General features: G+C 39.1%; 1 protein-coding gene across 1 annotated transcript in view; it reads left to right on the top strand.

The window, feature by feature from the left end:
* PTPN14 (protein tyrosine phosphatase non-receptor type 14) overlaps window positions 1–24,859 on the top strand; it is a 72,281-nt gene that overhangs the window by 12,249 nt on the left and 35,173 nt on the right. The window contains 2 exon segments of the mRNA XM_010164356.1: window positions 21,001–21,098; window positions 23,339–23,406. Coding sequence (XP_010162658.1) covers window positions 21,001–21,098; window positions 23,339–23,406 — 166 coding nt within the window.

Here is a 24,859-nt window from a genome sequence, read left to right as displayed (position 1 = left end):
GTTAAAGCCCCATGATAATTTCTTGAGGTGTCAGGAGTTTTACCATTTTGTAATTGCTATAATTTGAAAATTTCTATAAGAACTTGCCATAAACCAAATTTATTTAAAAAATAACAAACCACACACAAACAAAAAAACCCTTCAACAACAACAGCAAGAAACCTCCCCACCAACCAAGCGAAAAAACCGTCTCCAGGCTTGATGGCAGCTGCAGCAAGAGCCGTTTGGGTGGGAGTATGGGGGTTGGCACATTAGTAAAAGGCATTTTTCGTGGAAGGCTACTTAGACAACCTCTTTTTAGTCATCCAGCTGTTCTCAGGGTGAGCAGCCATTGCAGGTGGAGATGCTGCGCATGCTTTTGGCATATTTAAAGCACCGGGGGTCTGCATACTGTCTGATATAAAGCAGTCTTTGTGATGCCCTGTAGAGTAGATATTTGCAGAGATTAGAAATATAAATCTGGCTTGTATTTTCTGCTAACTCCTAAGAGGCATCCTTTCAACCATTTATTTAAAAAAAAAATAAGTCTTTGTACAGTGTCTAAAGTAAACAAGCTTGCTTTCACTGTGCTCTTGTTCCAAAAACAGAGAACCCACACACTCCTGTGGCTTTCTGAAAATGTGGGTGCGATGGTGCTTTCTGCACAAATATCAGACAATCCATAGCCTTTTTTTCTTTTTTCTTCCCCCTCCACAGTTCTAAGGGAAAACTGTAGTTACATTTTGCTCCCCACAGTATCTCTATCTTCACATGTGATCCTGCTGTGCCTCCTGTGAAGGAACGAAGGTGTACTTTGGTCTGGTTTTCTTTTTATCTTTCTTGGAAGAAGCTTTCAGTATCTTACTATGTGGTCTGTACCCAGTAATATCAGAAGATGTTTGTGCTGTTGCAGATTGGGGTATAATCCTGTGAAATGAGAGCAGTTCCTAATCTAGGTGCTGCCAGTGAGGCTGGGTCCCCATGGTGCTGTGCACAGTAGGCCTGGTGTGCACGACTGTGTAGGGAGGGACATATTCCAGCTTCAGCACTGTGCTGCATTGGGCTTTTGCCCCAAGCTTGGCTGCTCTGCATTTTCCCTGAAGAACGTGCTGTACGGCCTTCCCGTGAAAGAAAACATCGAGTGTTTGGAATGGAATGGCTGCACCTGCAAAGTGTGGGAATGAATGTGTTTGCAGGTGGAAAATTAGAGCCTGTGGCTGCCAGGCCTCTTTTCTGGAGGGCCTGTGAAAAATCAGCCTCAAATTTATCTTCCTTGAAGTGAACATTTATTTCCTCTGATATTTTGCCACCTTACCCTTTTCTTCACCATTTCTTGTAGCTATTTTTTCCTGTTTTTCTTTCAAGGAAATATTTCTTCTTTACAATTCCCCACCTTTCCCTTTATTTTTCTTCAAGTGTTGGTTAAAGAATTTTTAAACAGATGTTATTCTAAAGCATACAGACTCTTAGGACTGAGTGAATTTTTGAATCATGTGAAGATAAAATAAAGGGAAGAAAAATTAGTGGTTGGCTGCTTCATATGTACAGGAAAAAAATGTGGCAAGTCTACTTTTTTTTTTTTAAATAGACTCTCAGATTTTTTCCTTTCCCTCAAAGAAGTCCTTCTTGAATGTCTCACCTACTTGAGTTTATCGTTGCTTTTAGTCTACTTTGCTTTATTTTTTTGAACAAGCTAAAGTTTCACATCCTCCCATGTTGCTAGCTTTTAATACAAGTACAATCAGCTGGAGTTTTTTACCAGTCACCGATGTCTTTCCATGGTGCTTTTAATTGCTGTGTTCAGGCAGGATATCACATATCCTCCTGTGCCAGCCCGGTTTTGTGGCAAGCTCGGTGATGTGGAACTCTTTTGGCTGTTAAGCTTGTAAAGTACATGAGGCTGCTTTGCTTTTCATGCTTGGTCACACCTGCAGTTTGTGCCTGTCTAAGAAGTCTCTGTGTGTACCTTTGAGTTCATGATAGTTGATTTGAGCACTGTGGTGACTTCATTGTCCAAAATGTTTATTTTATATATCACAGTGTCTCAGAAAGAAACAGCACGACGTGTACCAGCTGGTTTGTTCAGCACAGCCTTGACTGTGCTTGCCTGAAGTGAGGGACTGTGACAGGCTCTGTGGCCATGTTTGTTAATACACCTCTGGAAGGCCCATAGGATTTTTTGAATGCCAATGGATCTTAAAAATTCAACAACACTTAATTTTTTTATTTTTTTTTCTATGGAAGTACAGGCAAATATCATGCAGGATAGATAGGGAAGAGGAAGAGGTGCATAGTTAAGATGGACAGGTCAGCAAATGAGCTAAAACCGAGTGATATACAACAAGTAGGAAGTTAGAGTACTTAAAAAACAACAGGCCAGAGTTGGGTGTCTCCCACTTGGAGATTTAAGATAAGATTTAATCATTCAATATTACTGGTGTAACTGATCAGAAAAAAGTTTGGTTTTCAGGTGATGGAAGCCTTACTACCTTGTCCAAATTTGTCTGTTTCCGAGAACCTTCATCATTTCATGTTGATGGTGTACTTCCTAGCACATGTTTTAAGAGAATGCCTGCTGTCTTGGAAAGATAGTATCCTGGAGCAGGCTATGTAGCTTCCAGAGAAATGAACGCAACCAGTTTCTCATTGCCCTCTTTTCTGGGAAATGTCATAACTTCTGTGCACACACCTATCGGCTGTGCCGTGCTTACGGAGCAGCTCATTCAGGAAAGGCCACGACACAAAGCCCTCTCTTGGCATTAGAAAGAGCTTTGTGGCTTGCCCAATTGGAAGGGCGATGCATCTCTTCACTAAGAAGCAAGACTGTTCTCTTCAACACAAATATGATATTAATGATCAGAACAGTCCCATGTTTTTAACTATTTCCAGTTAAAAAGTATCTGTTGGTTCTCTTTGTCTGTTTCTTATATTGGTCTGGATCCTTGCATAGCATAAACCAGTGTAGCTCCTTTCTTCTATATTTCCAACTTTATAATGATATACATTTTATATATATCATATTTCTGTTTTATAGACAGTTAATGGACTGTAATTTTAAATGATTCACATGAATTAAGGCAATCACTGCTATACAGGGAAGTCATATCACATGAACAGAAAAGGACAGCATGTTCTGTCAAAGTGGCAGACCTTAGAAATGGATGAATCCTGTTAAACCTTTTTTTCTCACCTAAATGATTTGGAGAGTCAAATTACTGGATACTTTTTACAGTGGAATGGTGGGGAACAACAGTGAAATGGCATGGGGTGCCAACTGGACCTGTATGTGGTGGTATTAATTCTTTCTTTTTTAACTGAAGAACTAATTTACAATGTTGTAGGTAGGTGCTGTGTCATTAAACATGGTAAAAGAGTTAGGACAAGTACCAATGTAAATGTCTTAGTCATGAGTCATTGTGGTGGGGTGTCCCAGAGGAAGTAGCAGGAACTCTGGAGCTGAAATTTTATAAATTGATGGGAGGCAAAGAAGTTTCTGCTGGAACAGAATCCTATTTTGGTTTAGACTGTGGTTGCCAGCCTGTGTGACCCTACAGGTCCCAGTTCTGGTCATGGTCCCAGTGCTGATTGTCTCATGACTGGAACTGCATCGTATCTGCCAAGACTGGGAAAAAGGCAAGCTCTGGGATTCATTGTGAGGTGGAGGTAGTCGTGAACTTCCAGAGACTCCTGAGTCCCCAGGGATCCCAGCTGTCTTCTGTTGGCTGTTGGAGAAGACTGTGGATGGGTCTTGGTGTCACATGGCAATGTTGCCTTTTTGGGTTTTTTTGGTTTTGGTTTTGTTTTTTTCCTCCCCTCTCTCAGCCACCCCAGGTACTGTCTAGGAGGTCACATAACCCAAGCAGGGGAGCAGCTCTGGAACTGTTTGCAAGCTGGATGAGTCTTAAGAACCCTGGGTGGCCACCCAGGCTTAGACAGTCTGGGGTATTTGCATTTTGGTGCTCCTTTGATGGTTTTATTGTTTTGTTTTAATTATTAGACTTTTTTAATATTAGTGGCTACTGCAGCATAAAAACCACACATTAGGCTTGTAGCTTGTCTTGTTGTAAACAAGCTGATACTTAATTAGCTTTAATGTTGTTTTTAGAGGACAGCAACAACAAATAATGTGCAGTGTTTACTTGGGTCTTCAAGTGTTCATATTATTGCAGCGTATGTGGTGTTTTGCTTTTCAGTAATATTCTTGAGTTGGTTCTTTTTGGATGGGTGTTTTAGTGGATGTTTAAACTTTGACTTAAAAATAAGAACTCCTTCAAGGCAGACCTAAGATTCAACATTAATTCCCTGTTTATAAAATAATTTGCTGAGGAGGGCAAACGCTTCTCCCAGCTGACTTTCTTCAGTGAATGGGGAGCTTGTTCTCTGTGTGTTGGTTATTGAAAGCTGAGCTCTTTGTGCCAGATATTTTAAGAAACTGTTGACGCTTAGATCTAATCTATTTCATTATGCTGTATTTTTAGACTAGAAAGTGAATGTGTTTTCATGCATGTGGTTGGGCAGTACATATGTAGCAATTCTAAAAAATAGTGTTGCATAACTCAAAATACAGTGTTGGATACTTCGGCCTGCATTCTTGCTTTCGTGTGTTTTGAAGGCAATAGCTGTGGTGGTTAGAAATGTTGTAAGAAGAATGTCTTGGAATTAGGCAGTATCACATTTACATCTGATCATAAGGAAATAGTATTTATTTTATGTTCTGGGGCTTAGTCACATGCTCTTACATATCACTGTCCTGATGGGAGCTATTTGTATGCTCAATTTTAGTAGTACAGATACTTTTGGAGTACTCTAGACTTCTTATTGGGCCCTTTTAAATGGCAGCAAAGGTTACATTTTTAGTTTCTACTATTCTCATGTGATAAAGATACACCATTTATACAGAGTGCGGAGCTTTCTGTCTTGTCTTAGGTAGACCAGCTTGAATCCTTTCATGCCAATCATGCTGGTAGACACGTTTGCACTTGGGAAAAGGTACTTTGTATCTTCCTTTATTGTCCACCTATGCTTGATGAACACTTGAGACACTTGCTGAACCTGTACGTTAGTTGGGTGACCTGAGTTTGCATTGAATGCTGAGTCCTTGGGGGGTGAGGAATGTTGGATGGCTTTTACCATAGTTGGGAACCAGAAATTATTCAGATTTTTTGGCAAAATTCTGCGCCTGGGTAGAATGATAGAACAACTTTGTTGTCCATGCTTGTGATTTTTATTGAGTATGTTAGGATTTTATTCAAACTTTGCAGCTCTTGAACTGAGGTAATGACTGGTATTTCAGTCTGGGATTTTTTTAGATGTTCAAAACAAAACTCAAGCTAGAGTAGTAACACAGCAAGGAAATAAAGGCATGAGAGGTATGACTCCCAAGTACTCTATGGCATTCAAAAAACAGAAGGAAAAAGAGCACCTGGCTTTACCAAATAAAGAAGTCTTATTCTTCAATAGCACCATGACTTTGAGGAGGATTGATTCATGGCCCATGAAACTTCAGAGGTTGACAGTACATTAATTGTGCATCAATTGCGGAAGTGCAGAGGAAGCCAGATGGATAGAAAATGTAGATGTGTGCAGCAGGACAGAGAAGGAATCTCAGGATTTCTTAAGTTGGAAGGATCATCTAGTCCAAATCCCTGCTCCTCGCAGGACTACCTAAAACTAAATCATATGACTAGAAGTGTCATCCAGATGCTCCTTGAACTCTCACAGACTAGGTGCTGACACCACTTCCCTGAGGAGCCTGGTCCAGTGACTGACCACTCCCTCAGTGAAGAACTTTTTCCAATCTGAACTTCCCCTGACACAACTTCATTCCACTTCCTCGTTTCCTATTCCTGGTCACCAGAGGAAGCAACTATTTATGAATAGGACACTGCTCCAAACCACTGTGTTACAAATATGTCTTGAAGTGCATAATACAGTCAGGATTAAACCTTAATTCCAGAAAGAAGAGCTGAAGGTCCATGATACTGTTTGAACCTGGTACTTAGAACATTTTATGATCCTTAAAGAGGAGGAAATAAACAAAGCATTTTGAAACTTGCTTTGGAGGTGTAAACTTCTGATGAAGGAGAGAGAGTCTTCTGTCTTCCTGCTGGAAACAAAAACCTTTTGAGTGTCCTATATGTTTATTTTGTGATATCTGACAGTTGAAATGGTGCTGAGGCTAGAAATCTGGCCTTCTGTTTTATCAGTGAAGAGCTTGCTTTGCGTACGAAGCTGCGTGCTTGGATGAGTCACACCTACTGCTTTTTGTTTCTCAGCCTCTGAGGAAGCTATCTTCACCACTGTTGAAAATAAACACTTGGGTTATGTGGATCACTGGGATAACCTGGAATATCAGTTCTCTTCTACTTAAATCCTGTTCTCCTTGGCCCTTGACTTTCCCCTGTTAGACTTCCCGGTGCCACGCACACGTATGGTTGTGTATTCTTAGTTGCATTGTTAACTACCATATTGTGTGTGTTTGTGGAAAACCAGTTGCAGGTCTGCTTGTATGATCTGAATGTGTCTCCCTGTTCTTGTTTTGTGTTTGTAGCAGATTATCTTAAATAGTGCTGAAAAGTTATTTTTAAATCTTGCTGTAATTGGCAGTAGAACAAACTCATGAAAACAACAACTTTTTGAAATGAAGTGGAAATCTGCATTCTGCTTGCTCTGAACTGCAGGCTGTCTTAAGGCAAGAGGTTGAGGCTTTAAGCAACCTGGTCTAGTGGAAGGTGTCCCTGCTCATGGCAGGGGTGTTGGAACTAGATGGTCTTTAAGGTCCCTTCCAACCCAAACCATTCTATGATTCTATGATGAGTGTGTGGATAGTAAGCTTTTACTTACACAGCTGGAGGATTTGTCAGAAGAAGTTGTATTTAATAACATGGCCCAACTAGATCTAATCACACTAGAAGGCTCTACAAGAAACCTTCAGCTAGGTATTTCCCCTCAAGAACTGTCAGGCTTAAGATAGGATGCTGAGATACAAAATGGCAAACAAAAACTTATTTTGTTTTATTATAGTTTCATTTCTAAACAGAAATAATATTCTGCTGACCTGAAATTCAAGTCTGATGTTTGCTGATGGATGGGAGCACACTGCCGTCACCATGATGGACAGGGAGCTTTGGTCAGGAGGTTTCTGGAAGCTTAATGAAGAAGCTTCTGCTGTGGTGGCTGTTGGAATGGCTCTCAATAGGAACAGTTTTGATGGATTTTGTTTCCTGAAGGTTTAGTATATTGTTGTCTTAAACCAGATAGAAATAAAAGCAAGTAGAGGGATTTTTTCCTTTTCTGTAAGATAGAATTGCTTGTTTCATTTAGACTTCATCCTGTTCTGCATTGTATGAAAAGAAAAGATAATTAGAACTAAATTGACTGTCACTAAATTTGAGGGTGAAGTAGCTCTTTATTTCTTGGTATACATATGCCAAGAGTAGACTTCTTTAAAGCTAATACCTTTTTAAATATAGCTTTTCTCTTTGTTTCATTTACTAGTGGCATCAGGAAGAGCACTGAGAAGAGATTACAGTAGTTGATGAGATTTTCCTGTATCTTAAAAATGATACAGCAGCAAAGGCAGAAGGAATGTAGTTCCTTGGCTTTGCTATGCAACAGTTACAACATTTAAAAAATTTGTAAGGACAATATTGTTTTCAAATGGGAATGCTACTATGTGCTGGAAAACTGGCAGTGTTTCTGGGCATCTGTTACATTGTCTTTTCAGTGTTTCCAGTGGTCTAAAAGTGCATCAAAGGGCTTGAGTCTGAGCTGCTATGTGGTGTTAGTCCTGTCTCCCATTGGGATTGGCCACAGGTAAGAATATTTAGGGTTTTGAGGGTGTGATAGTGGATGCAGTTCAGTTTTGTGGGTGTGTTGTTACATTACATCAGTATAAATGTTGTATATACAGGCATCCCTCTGAAATGGTAGGTTGCACAGAGCAGAGGACTTGGAAGAGACACAAGAAGTAATTTGCTAGCCTAAAAATAACCCATATCTTAATACACTTTTATGAAAATAAACAAGCCTATGGAGTTCTACTATCAAACAAGTGACATGCTAGTGTTAGAACTGTTTCCTCCTTTTTCCTTAATTGAGGAGAAGATTGAGAAAAATAAAAAAAAAACTCCTCATGTTGCCCATAAATGAGAAAGAACATTTGTATAAAATGAGACAGTTTTGAAGTAAAGGCCAAATTAAGCTCGGTTATTTATGAAAGAGGAACAGCTTATCATCCACTTCACTTGTGATTGCCCTACCAAGGGCCTGCCCAACTTTTCAGAGCTTGGTTCTGACCTGTTCTGACCCTATTAGGGTCTTATTAAGCAAAGCTTTTTTTGGAGAAGGCATTGTGCATGTTTATGAATATTCTCCTCAATTTTTTGGGTTACAGGAGAAAGTGGAAAAATTCAAAACACTTGTCATCCCTAGTTTTTTTTATGTCACAGGAGTGCCCATCAGCCTTTATATATCTCCTCTAATGAAGATGTAAAAGATCATTCCTCTTCTAATCTGTGAAGTGGACCACTCAGTGCCTTTGTCATTTAGACTATTGCAAAGTACTTGACTGCCTCTTTTTCCCCTTAAGGTGTAGTAGCAATGTGTATCATTGCAGAATGAGGTTGCCCATTCATTAAGGAGCACTGTGTACGCAGTGAATATTATGGTGTACCTCACAGATTGGTATGCTGCTTCTGACTTGTCTCCTGGTGTAGTTTAAGGCACTGTTTTTCACAGATGAATATATTACCTAGAGTGGGGCTAGTATTCTCCTGTTTATCTTCCCATGTGATGCAGTAACAGTGACTAACAGTTTCTCCTTAGGGAAGTGCAGACTGCTACAGGATATACTATTTAAAGTCTTCAAGAGACAGATTGATCCTACCTCAGTCATGTAGTTTCTCCTTATGAAGCCTCAAGAATGAAGGTTGCTCTAGACTTCCTGTATAATCAGTGAGAAGAAATGGGCATTTCCACAGCGTGATTCAGGATTCCTCTGTTGTGCATCACTTTCTGCAGGTGATTCAGTCTCTCCTTCTATTGCACGTTTTGAAAAGTGAACTGCAGCTCACTGGTCTTGTACTTAGAAGTCTCAGGTAGATGTCTGAAATTTGGCTGCAGCATCAGAAAGAGGGTCAAGCCAGCAGCAGCAACTTGTGAGCAAACAGACTAGTGCTTTTTGATTGGAATTTCTAACTGCTTTTTAAATTTTGAGAATTCAATAGGCAGTGGAAATCTTGGTTACAGAAGCACTGCCAGTCTTCAATTATTTTTTTTTTTTTTTAATTTTGATGGTTGTACCACAAGCTGGAGCAAACTTTTTCCCTTCTCTTATAGCTGAGACACAAACCATGAAAACTAGTTCTAAACACACCCTTTTTCAGGGAGCTGAATACCTTTAATATTTTTTTGCCTTGCTGGCAGGGTATAAAGCTAAAGGAGCTGCAATTGGATGTCAGTACAATCCTAAAGTCTCTGAATGTGTTTAAAAGAAGCATTTGTTTGGAGGCCTTTATGCAGCTGAAAATCTCAACAAGAATTTGGCAGAAATCTCGGTGTCGGAAGATGGCAGATTCCTGTGCAGTGAGATGTTTACTGGTTCACTGTTTTATCTTTGGCAGCTGCTTTTGCACTTGATATCTTCAGCTGTTTTTTGAAGCTTTTACAAAGAATAATTATTCATTTCATGAAATTGATCTACTTTACCCATCCAACAGGGCACTGATTCACATATTTCTCTGGCAACATCCCGTTGTTATCAGAGCTGTGTTCACTTTTGCAGGGTTGCGTTCGCTGGGACGTTAGAACTTCCTGGGCCATGGTTTTATTGCATGATTTACTGATGCATGGAGTGACTGTTTCAACAACTCCTGTGAAAACACTAGGGTCACCAAGCTCTTTGGGAGGTGGAAACAACCTGAGTCTTCCTGTTTTCTGCTGTCAGTAATCACTAATGTGGGTGCAACAATCTTTTCACAGGAATATGAGCTATTATAATGATGGCCTATAGATAGGTGGCAACCTTGCTGTGTCACATTTCAAGCAGTGTTTTCTTATTACTGGGGCAGATTACTGGAAAAGGCAGTAGTGAATGGACTGCATTCTAGCTCCCTACAAGGTAAAATTCCACTAAATCAATAGAGCTTTCTGTAACGTTGAATATGTGAAGTTAGGATACTACCAAAAGGTTTTACTGGTAGGTGTCTTTAATGAGTTCCATAAATTCATGAACAAGGTTTCACTGCAGGTTACCAGAGCACTTTTTTTTTTTTTTTTAAGTTGAGGTTAAGCACACATTCTGTAAATTTGAACATGTTCACTTGCTCTTTGAATAAAGTAACACCTGAATACAATTGTATGCTGCCCTGCACCCCCAAACCAATCATTTTGTGATGTGCTTCTGGATGTTTACATGTGCATACTGGTTGTTCATTGATATATGTGTTCACTCTGTTCAACTTTTGCATGTAGAGTGGTGCATTTACCCAGAAAAGGCTGGTGGACTTAACATCATTCCAGTGTTTGGAGCCCTACTGAAGGAGAATATTTAAAATATATATTGAAAAATGAGACAGGGTTTATATGTTTTACTACTTCAGCTGGCATAATGGAAGGGGGGAGCATGGGGCATTCAGAACTCTTCATGTTTGTTTTGTGTTCCAAGAGTAGTTTAGAATTATGCCTGTGCTTAGCCAAATTTTTAAAAAGTTATCTATTTATTTTCGTTGTTACAGAGTATGAGCTACAGTATACATATGTTCTAGTTAACTCACCACATTATTTTAGCATGATATTCTAACCCACTTGGCTATTAACCTGGCTGACTACCAGGAGAATTTTCAAACTGTTGACTCATATTGCTTCCATATGTAACTTAAACCACCTTTTCCCACAGTGGAGACAGCTTGAAGGTTAGCTGCATTTTCTTTTCAGGGCAGGGAACAGCATATTTTGAACTGAGTCAACACATATGAGTAAAGGAAGTAAGTCTAAGCTGCTATTAACTTTTTGGGGTCTAATCTAATTTTTGCTGAAATCTGTCTTGGTTTCAAATCAGAAAAGACCAACATGGTTTCTTGTGCTCCTCTTCCCCATGAGGTTTAGTAGTCTTCAACATAGGCAGCAATGGCTCATCTTTTCATTTTTGCATCTTTGTGAGGATGAATCTTCACAGCTGCCACTACTTTCATGCCATCTAAGGATCTGGAGGCATGAGTTGCCTTCTGTGTGTGGGATCGGATGTTTTTAGGATGTGACTACTTAAGTGGGAAATGACACATAGGCTGCATGCCATGTCAGATTATTGAGCACCTATATATAGGTGGAGCCTATATGTTGTTGGAGCTCTTATTCATAGTTGGAGCCCATGTTTTGTGTCATGCAGCAAAGGAAGGGTGATGGCCAGTAGAACCACTCTGCAAAGTGATACATAGTGGTACTCTACAGTGTTGTCCCTCTGATTTTGCTGTCAAGCCAGATGGTGGCTTTGCACATGAAAGCCTGGGCGACTCACTGGGTCCTACACTGGGGCAGTAGCTGCCTGTGGCCTCCACAGCCCACAGGGAGGAGAAGGAGCCCTGGGGCACTGTATGGAAATGGAGGAGACCGCACTAGTAGGAAGATGAAGGTGGAAGCAGCAGTTGTGTGAAACCTTGTGGGTTTGCGCTCCAAAAAACCCCCTGTTGTGTACTGATATTTTTTTGCAGACTACACAAAAAACCTGAAGAAAGCTTAGTAAGAGGGATTTTTCTCATAGGCTTTGATATCTGTTTGACCTGTAGACCCTACTGATGGAGAAATGATCTGTGTTATTTTCGGTGTTACCACCTTTATGGGAAGTTGCATCCTTCCTCAGGCCCTTGTTTTCTCACTGTGATTTTTTTTTTTCTTTAAGCAGTATGTGGCATTGCTGCAACTCACCTGCCTGACTCAGTTCTTTTTCTTTTTTTAAAAAAAAAACAAAAACAAAAAACAAAGCTGCTAATATAAAAAATAAATTCTCCTGTATTGCAATCGTTGGATCTCTGTAGCCAAATGCAATTGTTTTGCTCAGTTCAGGAGATGTGAGGGCATAGTTGAGTGTGTATTTAAGCTTAACTATGTGAGTAGTCTGAAGTTAATAGGACTGCCACATTGAACAGTAACACTTTTAGCATGTGCTTAAAACCCAAACCAGATGGATACGTGGCTTTTTTCAAAGACGTGTGTTTAACAAACTCTTCACTCCCAAATGTTTTATTCTAGTGTTTCTGTGTAATATTTATACTTCCATTGAATGTTGTTCTTCAGCTGACAACATTAAAATACAGATTTCTTATTATATGATTATGATTGTTTTATTTTAGTTTTGAAATCCTGCTTCAGCCTTCATAAGGATGGATGCTATGGTGGTGTCACCAGGGCCTGGCTTTGCTGGATTCCAACTTGCAGAGACCAAATGTAGCCTTTGCTGAGAGGGAGGACTCAGAAGACAAGAGAATATGGCTTCCTCCTTTTTTTTTTTTTTTATTATTTTAACTCTAAAAGGCATGTTGGAGTTTTGTGCTGTATAATTCTTTAGGTATTTGGATTAACTCTGATAAAATTATAGGTGGTTGCAAGGGAGTTTATTGTGCTTATAAATTGTAGTGAGGCTCCCTGTAATTTGTTATAATTAATTCAAGAGTTCAAGGGCAGAAAATCAGGATCAGGTTGTGGCATGCCTTCCTTTCTTGCTAAAGCATGCCATTACTGGCCTTTTTATTTAAGGTTTAACTTTGTGTTTGTGGCTTTATTTGAACTTGAAGAATCCAAAAAGTATAATACACTTTTAACAAAAAGTACAAGTACAGAGAGTGGACCTGTTGTGGTTGGGGGCTTCCTTTTAAAATATAGATAAATTAGTGGGTGCTGTAAAGCTGCATCTGCCGGCTAAGCCTCTCATGGAAGGAGTGTGTGTTTTGGAAGGCTTGTGTCATGTCTGCAGGATGCAACAAGGCCTGGGTGCATGTCCGTGCTTGTGGCCCATCAGAAATGGCAGGAAAAGCAAAACACTCACAAAGCGCTTCTCTACGATCTGAGCTCAGTCTTTTGCTGCCAACGAGAATGCTGAATGTGACGCTGTTGTCTCGTGTCTAACTGCGAAGGCTTTCACTAGCCATCCATTTAACACTGGACACCAAAGAGGCACCACACTTTGATACCAGGCTGTACTGGAAGCAGCTGCTTATATGTGGGAAGCTAGAAACTGTGTGTTACCTTTCTAAACGCTCCCGTGTCTGTTTGCGATACACTTATTCTTTCATTTTCTGAATGTTCAATTTTGCTGCAGAAATTTGACTTCATTGACTGATTCACACCAGAAAAAAAAGCTTATTGCTCCTAAAACGTTCATTCTTTGTATTTACATGTGGAATCTTCTGCCAGCTGTGTAAAGAACTGATGGAGGTGGAGATCTAAAATGTTAATAGACTGTCTTTCAGAGAATGCATGCAAACAAACAACCTTTCAGTAGTAAACCGTTGAAATAGAGGTAGTAAACGACAACTAAGCAGTGCAAAATTCTGATCGGACTGTTTTTACGTGTGCAAAGGTTTTCTTGTTCTAGGATCCTTAGCCACGAGTCAAACTTGTAGCTGGACCTTAACCTTTGGAAGACATTGGCCTTTGGTAGGAACTTCACTGGTCACGTATGGTGGCTTACCTTCCATTGTGTGCCTCATTGCAGCTTATAGAGCAAGCCAGTCGGTGAGGCTGTGTGATATTTGTCCTTATGCTCAGGAATTTCTTATCAAAACAAAAGTGACCATCATTGTGAATTAGCCCATTTTAGCCAAATCCCTCTTTTCCCCTTCACCTATAAATTGTTGCTTTTAAAGAGAGAGAGTGATGAGGGATAGGTGATATGAACTGTGTTTTGATCTGTCCTCCTTTTTTAATCCTACATTTGAATATCATGCTAACCCAGCATTGTTCTGTCTCATTAGGAAGGGGAAAAAGAATGACACAAATCTTCCCATGCATTTAATTTATTTTTAGTTTCAGTCATGTTTTCCATCCAGCTGCTGGAGGAAACCAGGAGCAGCCTCATTTCTCAGTTACCTGAAGCTAACCTTGACCCACCTTATAAGGTTGTTATGATTAAGGAGTTCGTACCCTAGAAACTGTTATGACTGTTTTTACTATTGGCATTGACAGTTTGAGCTTCTGAAGGTATTTCCTCCTGCATGTGTGACAAAGGCTCTTTCATCTTCTTCCCTTCTTTTTCTGGCAAGTCTGTTGATCTTTCTGAAGGTCTGTGACAGGGTGTGGTAGACTTGTTCTCAATAATACCCTTCCAAAAATATTACTCTTTAGTTGTAAAGCACAGCTGTTGCTTTTTATATTCTACCACAAATCCCAAATAAATGACTATTGTCTAGTACTGCAATACATCAGACTTTCGGTGGGAGAGAAGCTGATGAAATTCCAGAGGAGCCAAGCCGGAGATGTTCTGTTTATCAATACTATCTAAGTTTTTTACAACAGCAAAGACAAGGGCTTTAGCATTGCGTTACTGACAGTGACATCATCAGTCTATGTACCTCTTTTTTTTTTTTTTTTTTTTTTTTAGCACCTTTAGATTAATATGTGGTGATTGAATCCTTGCATCTAAAATGTGTTTCAGCATGCTCAAGACCAGAAATCATAACACCATCTTTGCCAATATACTGAACGTTGTATCTGAAAAGACCAGTCTTGTCTGCCTGCCTGCCTTTCTTTCTTGCCATATAAAATGCAGTCCAAGTTTGCAGTTAATTTTGTTGCAGTATATTGAGTGACCCACATGAAATAAGAATCATCCAGTAAGTAGTACTCTGGATTGAAACTTGGGAACAAAACCGAGCTCTCCCAAATGGTTTCCTGCCCAAGTTTAGATGAGTAACTTCTCCAGCCATGTGCCTCAGATACTCTATTTATAAAATTAGACTCATGATCTTTAATATTATACAAAGCATGCTTTTCTCAGAAAAGCAACTAGTAAGAGTTAAGTATTATTACAGTTGTCTCAAATATGTAATAAATAAAAATAAGCTTTTGGTCATTATCAAGTAGTTCCTTTGCTTGCCTGTTGAATAGCTGAGTCATTGTCTCATCTAACTCAAAAACTGAGAAAATACAAAAGAACCTATGTTTAAAATAAAAAAGGGTTTACCTTTAACATAGCAAATAAATATCTGTGGAATCCTGTTGCGAAATAGTATCAAAGCCAGGATCATGGAGATTTTAAGGTGCAGGATGAACAATAGACTCATCAATAGATAGGCTAGTGCTTAAAATAATTTTAGTAAACAATAAAAGGCCTCTGTTCGGGAGAAACTGCTTCCCCTGGGCAGATTATTGTGTAAATGTACATTGCAGTGTCTTTGCTCAGAAGTATATTACCATACTGAGATAAACCCAAATGAGCTGAGTTGGACTGTTGTTGTGATTCAATGAGGCTTTTATTGTGTTCCTAATTTTAGAAGAGCATACTGTACTCTAATTGCACTTTTTTTTTTTTTTTAATTGCAAAAGAGCTGAAGGTCTTGAGCTAAACCTCTTGTGGTTCAATCTGTTTCTCCTTTGGGTCTTAAAGACTTCTTATTTTGAAGATATGAAACGGTAAAGCAGTTCTCTTTTTCTCCAGAGAAGTTAAACTACATAGCTATGTAGTTATCCAATAGATAGGCTTGATGCCAAAAAGGTACCTAATGAGTTATAAAAAAGTTAGTCATGCCAGTAATTGCATCATTAGAAATTATTTTAAAGGATTTGTACCTCTTGGGTAACTAATGCATGTTTTGTAGTGCTTTGTGTATTTTCAGATGCACTCAAGGTAAATATTTATTGTTATAGAAACTATGATGTGTTTATTCATACCAGCTTGAAATTTCAAAAAAAACCCCCAAAAAACCTAAAAAACAGAACCACAACATTTATTAAAAGTGTTTCCTGCTGCACTAGAGATAATGTGTATATTCCAAACCCTTCCTGTCCATGTACAGAGAAGGAAAGTTAAACCAGGGAAAAATAACAAAAATCCAGACTGATCACAGTACAGCATTCAAACAGTATTAATCCATGTTATCTTGACCTTTTTGTATAAACGTATAGATCTACGCATGTGTGTGTAATCTATATTTAGATTGTAAATCCCTGGGGCAGTAAGAATATTTTGCTCTGTTCTTGTACACTTCCTAGCAGAGTTGGATGCTGCTTAATTACTAAGGCTACTGGGTCTGATGATATTGGATAATTATTAATGGAGTGTTTGCCTTGTGGTTCTTTGGGGAAGTCACTAGTAGGCAAATTGTGAAGATGCAGTGTACCAGTGCAATTACTCTGCAAAACTAATGCATATTCTTACGTTTGTAAACCATCCTTCAATTTCTCTATAAAGATCTCACTTTCCATACTGATCAGGCCAGGTTCTGCATGGTTTGTGGTATCTGAAACATTGATTGTCAGAGAGAATGGAAATCAGTAAACTTAATTGAGTTATCTTCTGCGTATATAGAAGAGCAACAGAGTTAATACATCAGATAAACAGTGGTGATGGAAGGGTACAGTGAATTCAGTGACTCTATACAAACACCCACATTCTTTCTTGAAGTGACAGAAGAACAAACATGAATCCTGATCTTGGGAGGTCCATGCAGAATTGTATGGGCAAATGGAGTTCTCTACATTTACACAGCTGTAGCCAAATCTTAACCTGGGTGTTACTATTAAATTTTAAACCAGTACCCTTATCTCAGGCTTACTAGTACTATTTGGGATTTTTTTTTTCTTCTTCTGATGTAGTATGGATTGCTAAAATGCAGGTGTTGATTCTGGAGTTCAGGTGTTGTCTCATAGTTGTCCAGTTGCAGCTTATTTACTTTATAAAAAGTGTGCTTTTTGATGCACTAGATGCAAATATACTTTTAATGTTTTCTGTGTTGGCTAAATAGAGTTGTGGAAAATGATATCCTTATAATTATGGCTTTGTTCAGACTTGTCCACTCCCATTCCCCTTGGAATTAGCTACAGGCTGGCAAACTCTAGTAGCCTTTATTATATTGAATACACAATGGCTCTGCTAAAAATGTTTAACTCAAAATGAGCAACAAAGGTGAGAGATTTCAGCTCTCAGCTCACTTGGCTATGATGGTGTCTCTTCTGCCCTGCACTCCCTTAGTACACCAGACTGGCTCTGTGATTAAAGCTTTGTAAGTCTTAATTTTGAATTTCTTGCCTCTTATTATTTGGGGGTGCAGATTGCAAACTTCTCTTTTGTTCAGTTTCCATATGCTTTCCCAACTAAACCACCTAATAGAAGGCTTATGAAATGCACGTTTTTATCTGTTGTTCTTGAGCAGCTTTCCTCAGTGAATCTATAGCTCAGTCATTTTTAAAATGTTTGATTTACCTCAAATTATAGATCTACTTTTGCAATCCAAGCAAACAAAGAGCAGTCTCAGCTAACATTGTGACACAATAACAGGATTTAATGTAATTTCAGATGGAGGAGCCTCAAATCCTTGACAGAATATGGGCCAATTTCTTCTCTCCGTTGGCTGGGCAGGGAGCCTGACCACAGTTTTGCAGCACAGCTGAGCCATGAATCTGTGGCTGGTAGAGCTATTAGAGCCTTCTAGCAGAGCTTGCTTCAGGGTATACTCCTCCTCTTCCTTGACAGTGGAATTAGCTACTCCAGTTGGTGCCTTGTGAAAGGAGATGTCTCAGTTCATGCCTCATGCAGCCACAATGAAAAGAGATGTCTCAGGACACCTTAAGTGGGTGTCCCTTGTTGCTGTCAGTCTAGGGGTAGAGATGAAGCTGGACAGATCATAGGTTTCTGCCTCAATCTTGAGTTTATCCTGGCATTTCCTCAGGAAATGAAAAAGGTGTCAGAGCCATAGCAGGTGATTGCTTTTTAGTGTGCTTGCCTGTGAAAGGTGACAGCTTTCTCCGTGAGGTTTTTTCTGATGGAGACACAAGTTAATGTCAGAGAGCTAATTATATGCATCTTTTAAACTCTTACTGCACGTCAATCTACAATATATAATAGATCCTAAACTTTTATTCTGCTTCAGTGTTAGCAGATGAAATGTTGTACCATAATATTGTATTAAGGTTTTTAAATGTGATCTGTTTCTGACAATCAGGGTGAAACACCTGTGAATGGGCATCTTTCTGTGAAGTAGGTGCTGACTGCTGTCTTAAAACATTTTTTCTGAAGTACGGGCCACTAAGATTGCAACAAAAATGTTGTACCACTGTTTTATTTTCAAAGTCTTAATTGTAATATTTGATACTTTAGTAACTGCATTGACATCCTATTTTTGGTGATGCTTATCTAAATAATAATTTCTATGGTTTATCTATAGTTTCGCAAGCACTGTGGTTGAACTCATGGCTCCACTAAAGCTGGTGACACTCTTGACTTCTGTACAGCTAGAATGTCACTATAAGATTTTTTTTTTAACATTGTTTTGACTTCCATGTAGTCTCTTAACTTTGTGTTTGTTTTAACAATAGTTCTAACTTTATGGCAGATGTGTATTTTTACTTTTGTTCTGTTAGACTAGAATATGTAACTCATGCGTGTGTATGTAGCATTGACATAAATAGCCTGCTTTGGGATTACAAGTCTTGAAGACCAGGTTCAGCAAACACTTGCTCACCTGCATACTTGAAAAAGCAGCTTATGTCAAACTTGTATGAAAGTATGTGTATTTTCAGAATTGGGATTTAGTCATTGCAAAGAAGCGGAAACAAGCTGATTTGTCTCCTGGACCGAGCAAGTATGAAACCTGGGGCTGAAGCACGGGGCTCAAGCTGAGAAGCTGTATGCTTTTTATACTGCCTCTCTCAATCAAATTTCAAAATCCCCTAAAGTTTTAATCTTCATTAAGCTGTATGAAAGCCAAATCTAAGCATTTTAAATGAGATTATATTGTTCCTGTTTGAAAACGTTCTTCTACTTTTTGTGGGGTAGAGAGGGGAAGAGGAAACCTAAAACCAGTAACCCAACAATTACCTTTTAAGCGCATGTAAAAATTGTGAAATCCGAAGGGAACTTCTCAGACATGAGGAATATGTGCACAGGCCTTCCCTGACAGGATTTCTATTCCCTGTAGTGCTTGTAGCCTCTAAACATCCTGCTGCCTTCAGAGTACAGGTCTGGTCAGAGCATTGGTGCTGTCTAGTGGCAAGTTATTGCATATCACATCACTGACAAGAGTTAACCGAAGACAAATGTAAAATACTGCACTTGATTAATAGCCCTCAAAGCATGGCTTGGGTTATGCTGGTTTTGAAGCATGTAGGTGTTTTCTAACACCTCCACAAAGAACTAAATGGTAACATTTGCGACTATAGTTAAGGCAGTGCAGTTCTTGTAACCTGGGTGATGTTACAGTGGTTCTCCTTTCCTGTTGGGACTGGATTTATGCTCTAAAACAAGACCAGAGCAGTTTCATTGCTATTCCCAAAAGTTCAAAGGTAAGGTCTGATGTGGTGTGCTGGTTGCAGCTGAGTCCAGTTAGAAGTTTACTGCCTCTAGTCTTTCTGACCACTCTTTACCGTCCACCTTGCAGAGGCTGCAGTCTCTGAGACTCACAAGCTGGCATGCTTGTGAACCATTTCTTTCAGTTTATCTCAAGCAATTATTTTTTTAAATCCACGCTGTTTTAAGTGGATGCCCTTTGTGTTGGGGGGAGTGAGCAGATATGCAGCTGAAGGGAGCAGTAACCTCGTAAACTGGTTCAGCTGCAGCCAGACTGCCATGTCTGGTCACAGCACGAGAAACCCCTTTGGTTTTTGGGGTTTCCTAACTTGGGTCACCCAGACACACCAGTTATTATCAGCAGGTCTTGGTCTTGGGGTTGGGTGCATGAGACTGAGTGCACACGCGGGCTGTGGATACACTGGTACAGTACCTCTACCTTTGGGCTCAGACCATGCATGAGGAGTTGCATGTCAGCTGAGAAGGAATTGTGTTTAATCTCAGTTGGAACAGGTTACTTACGCCTGAACCAAAAGTTTAAGATGATGGGCCTGAGACTGTTATATCGCTGTAACTCAACTGTATTTGATTATTGGCACATCAGTGGTTGATACAGCGTCCTTGCAGTTGTGGCTATAATTTCTTTAGCTGCCTGTCTCGCCCCTGCCTGGTTTTACTGCCCCTGCCATAGAGGTAGCTTGAGGGAATATGCATTGGGGCCTGTAGAATAAAAAGTTGTGACCTGTTAATGAAGTTGTCTCCACTGGACTTTAACTTGATATGCCAAAGGGACAGCTTTGGCCAGCTCTGCTGTGGGTCTGGTCCAGTTCAGCAAATGGGAGGAATGCACAGATGGAAGCAGTAACTTGTTAAGGTTTTTGTGGAAAACTTCTTGGTTTTCTTAATCTACTCTTTTGCAAATGCAAGGTGAAATGTGCAAGTTCTGTTGCTGTGGTTAATACTAATAGTTTGTCTTGTGATTAGTTACTGCAGATCAGCAAGTGCATGATATTAGAAGCTGGGTTTGCTTGATTTGTGCTTCTAAGTCATCCTTACAGATATGAGATACCAATTTAAAACCTTTTATATGGGCCACAGTTAAAGTTATGTCAGTAGGCCAAAGTATATTGTTAAATTCTGTTTCATGAATGGTGACACTGAAGCAAAAACAATAGAACTATGGAACAGCCTCTCTTTTTTATTGGTGATTATATGGTCTTCAGTAACCTGTACAAAATTTATGGAGGAAGTAATCCCAGCAGATGTCTGTCTTCTATGTGGTCTAAGGAACACAAATTAGAACTTTTTATTTTCCTTTTCATATAGAGGCATTGCATATGTAGGGATCATATTGATTTGCTTTGGTAATGTGGAAGTTCTGAAGCCAGGTACAGACTGCTGTTTAACAGCCTGACCTGTTTGTGGTGAGTTTTTCTTACTTTTAGCAGTCTCTTGTTTTGTAGAAAATGTACAAACGTATAGATGTTCTAATTTGTGCTCTTTTTTTGTTTGTTTTTTGTTTGTAGATATCAGTATTACCTACAAGTGAAAAAGAATGTTCTTGATGGCCGATTACTTCCTTCATTGGAGCAGGGAATTCGACTAGCTGGTTTGGCAGTTCAAGGTAAGATGATGTGACCAGATAGCCCTTTCCCACCGTTGGTGGTTTTTTTTGTTTGTTCTATGTGTTGACTAGGCACTAACTTAAGGCCTTGTATGACTCCTACTCACAACAGCTGGATTTTCTGTTGATTTAAAAGTGCATAGGTGGACTGTCATTGATGAAACAAACACTCACACCCTCAGGGAGGGAATGGTGGACCATATCAGAGTGTTCAACTTCCCTATTTCTAAAATCCATGTAAGTGAACCTAAAAAAACCCCACTTCTTCCAGCCCCAACCATGGAGTACTTTGCGGTAATGAATTTGCTTCACGTTCTCTGGTTTGAAATGCAATTACATCAAAGAGCATAGCAGCAGCTTTAATTTTGCCTTTAATTAAAAACTCGTTTTGCTGTATAGTGCTATCTGAAGAATGAAGGAATGCATGACCATAATTATGTGAGTTATAAATTAATAATAAACTTCTTACAATGTGATTTTTATTCTGAGACTCTTAAGGACATCAATGAAAGTGGGATCACGTATTATATATGAGCAGAGGAGGAAGCTCTGTATTTGGGGAATGTACGTTTCAGTCCATCCACAACTATGAGAACCTTAGGTGCAGTTTCAGCAATCAGGCTCTGGGCATGTCCTCTGATGAGGGGGAAGGGGAAAGTATATAAATCACAAACATGAAGAGCTGATTCTTGAAAATTAAAGGTTCAGTGGGAAGCAATGAAAATATGATCTTCCTTAGGGCAGTAGAAGTTCCATTTTAGTATCTTATTTCTTGGTTAAAAATTGAAGGAAAAAAAATGTTTCCTGACAAATCTGGAAATGTTTTAATAAAGGAAAATATATGTATAAGGTTTCATACTGAATCTTGCAATTTAAGCAAATAAAGTTTTTCCAGTGTGCGAATTAGAACTCAATAGCTGCTGAATATGTTTCACTGGTTCTGTGTTTTTGGAGCTTTTTGCTAACTTTGAGAGTGAGTCAGTCTCTAATCAGTTTGAAGTAATCACTTTTATTCTGAATTTTCTACATAATCTATTATATTTCAAAGACCATTGCATCAGAGTGCTGCACCTCATCTTGTTCACTTTATTCCTGACCTTGTATTACTCCTTTTGTCCTTTGCATGTGATGCAACTGAAGATATCTGAAATAGTTATTTCTTTTAAACTTACAGACTCCGTTTCATGTCCGTTTTGATTTCTTTCTGTTTATGTTAAAACATAACTCTGAGGTGAAAACAAAATGAAACTGCATTTTTGGCATCCTGCAATACATGAAATTGTCTAGAAGCTTTGAAAGAATGTTTAGCTAATATGATTTATGGTGGGAATTTCCAGCTTCTATAATATGAGGATCTTGTAGATGGCGTTTGATCCAGTTCAATTAATATAGAATAAAAACCTCCTGGCAAGATATTCTTTTGATATAAGCTGTTGTATATTTAACAGATAAATATAGGCTTTTTTTTTTTTTTTTTTTAAGACGTAGTTTAGCCTTTAGAAAATGTTTTCACGACTCCACGATTTCAAGGGCATTTAGACAAGAATCCTCAGCCTGACATATGAGTGAATGTAAGTGTGGAGATGAGTACCTCTTCCAGAGATGTTGAAGAAGTAGAAAAGCAAGTAGAAAGGTGTGGGCCAGTCAGTTAAACTGACACAGTGCTTGTACTGTTATATTGACTGCAGAAGAATAAGACCTTTTTTTGCCCCCACCTTAAACCATGTTGGTTGTTGACAATTTTTAATAGAATTGGCTAGAGGATTTTAACCTTCTAGACTGTAAAATTACAGCCTTTTGTACAATTGTGTAAACTTGTAGCAGAGGTAGGTTAAATTTATTTTTTCACCAGGTCAGGGCTGGAAATGTTGGAGAAGCAACAGTGTGCACCATTTGTTAAAGAGGCTGAGAAATCCCAGCCTTGTTAGATGGTGGCATCGGTTCATGAGGGCTTTCTTCAGAAAAAGAAGCTCTTGCACTTAGGATTGTTAAGCATTGCAAATGGTAATAATATTAGGGATCAAAAGAGAGAAATTACTTGTTATTTGATCTCTAGAAATAACACTATTATTTTCAGACCTCCATGTTAAAAACTTAAAGTACAAGCAGAAGTCTTTGTGCTGGGTTGTGGCTTCAGAGGGAACTCGCCCACTTGAAATTAAGCATCTGTGCGAAGGCTGAGTGTGGTCTTAACATGTGTGGAAAGTGCTAAAATGAGTAATTGTGTTATTTTTTTCCAGCGGGTTTTGGAGACTATAATCAGTTTGAATCCCATGACTTCCTCCGAGAGTATGTCTTGTTCCCTATGGTGAGTTCCTTATCCCTTTCATTTGTGGTCTTTTATGAATAATTTCTCCATGCCTCAGAGATGATTTTGTTGATAACAGAGTAAAAGCAGCAATGCTGAACTATTAATAGTGGAAATAATTTTTTTTTTCTCCCCAAAACCTGCAATATACTTGATTGTATCTGAACAAATCTATGCTATGGAAATGTAGCCCTTTTTCAGTTTCTATTAAGCCTCCTCTAGGAATAATTGTCAACAAAAGAAATTTACTTCTTTGAGTCAGAAAAGAGTTTGCAGCTATTTAAAAAGGTGTATATCAGCAGTGCTGCAGTATTAGTAACAAGGCATGGCAAGGGGCTATGAGGGCTGCTGATGTAGTAAATTTTGTGTCACAGGGCAAATCATGCAGCCTTTCCTCGAGAGAGAGTGTGAATTTATGTCAACTGACTATCAGACTGAAGTGAAGCATGAATCAGGCCTTCTCAAAATGTTCTCCAGGGACTGTGCTATAAACTTGTTTTAAATTTACATTGGAAACTAGCAAATAATTTGAATGCTGAGGGAAGTGGTTTAGGTCACTAATAATGTTAGAAACTGGTGACGAATGCCAAGTCTTGCAATCCATCATGTTGAGCCTCTCTGGGAGGATGGATTAGAGGGGGGTAGGGGAAGCCTTCTGAGGCTAAGGCTGGCTTTGTCTTAGATGAACAAGTCCACCAGCACAAGTCTTGAGTGTAAGCTCTATAAAATGGAAAAATCTCAGAATTCTTTCTAACTGGGGAAAAAAAAGTAAATGGAGTAGGGTTCCCATGCCCTGAATGTAGCTGCCTAGAAGTTAAGGCATCTGGTTTCCCTCTGCAATTAGTGGAGCGGTAGAGGGAGAATGATTCATCTCACTGTAATTTGGAGGCTTGAGAAAGGCACTTCCAGAAACATTACCAGTGCTCTTTGTACAGGAACTGCAGCGGATAGTCCATTCTCACATCCAAAAAGGTGACAGCTGCACAGTGTCTTGAAGCTAATGGGCAATTTTGAGCTGGTAGACACAGTTCAATACCATCTGAAAAAGTGTGTCATCAGGAAGAAGGGGAATTAATGAATGTATAGAGATCTGAGTATGCCTTGTATGGCTAGAATGTGGCTTCAACATTGTTGGCCTTTCACTAAGAAACTTCTGTTAGCCTGACTACTGGAGCAGGATTTCTTTGGTAGGCTGCCTTTTTCTATTGATAAGTGATAATAAGATGATCTTGTGTATAGTTGATGGCTTATGAAGTCGTATGTGATAGCCTAAGTGGGAAAGAAGGTGGCTGCAAATATAGACAGAGAAATGTGTTGTCTGCTGTCACTTTGTAAATTACTGAACTTCTGCAATGTTCTTTCAACATACTGGTATTATTTTTCTATTCAGAAAAAAATTAGGGCAGGGTTTAGGCCTCTAGATGAGCTTTCGGGTGGTTAATTCATATGTGGT

The sequence above is a fragment of the Antrostomus carolinensis genome, unplaced genomic scaffold (assembly GCF_000700745.2).
Source record: "Antrostomus carolinensis isolate BGI_N321 unplaced genomic scaffold, ASM70074v2 scaffold1033, whole genome shotgun sequence".
NCBI lineage: Eukaryota > Metazoa > Chordata > Aves > Caprimulgiformes > Caprimulgidae > Antrostomus > Antrostomus carolinensis.
The sequence above is the reverse complement of the archived record's forward strand: the minus strand, read 5'-3'. Positions and strand labels throughout refer to the sequence as shown.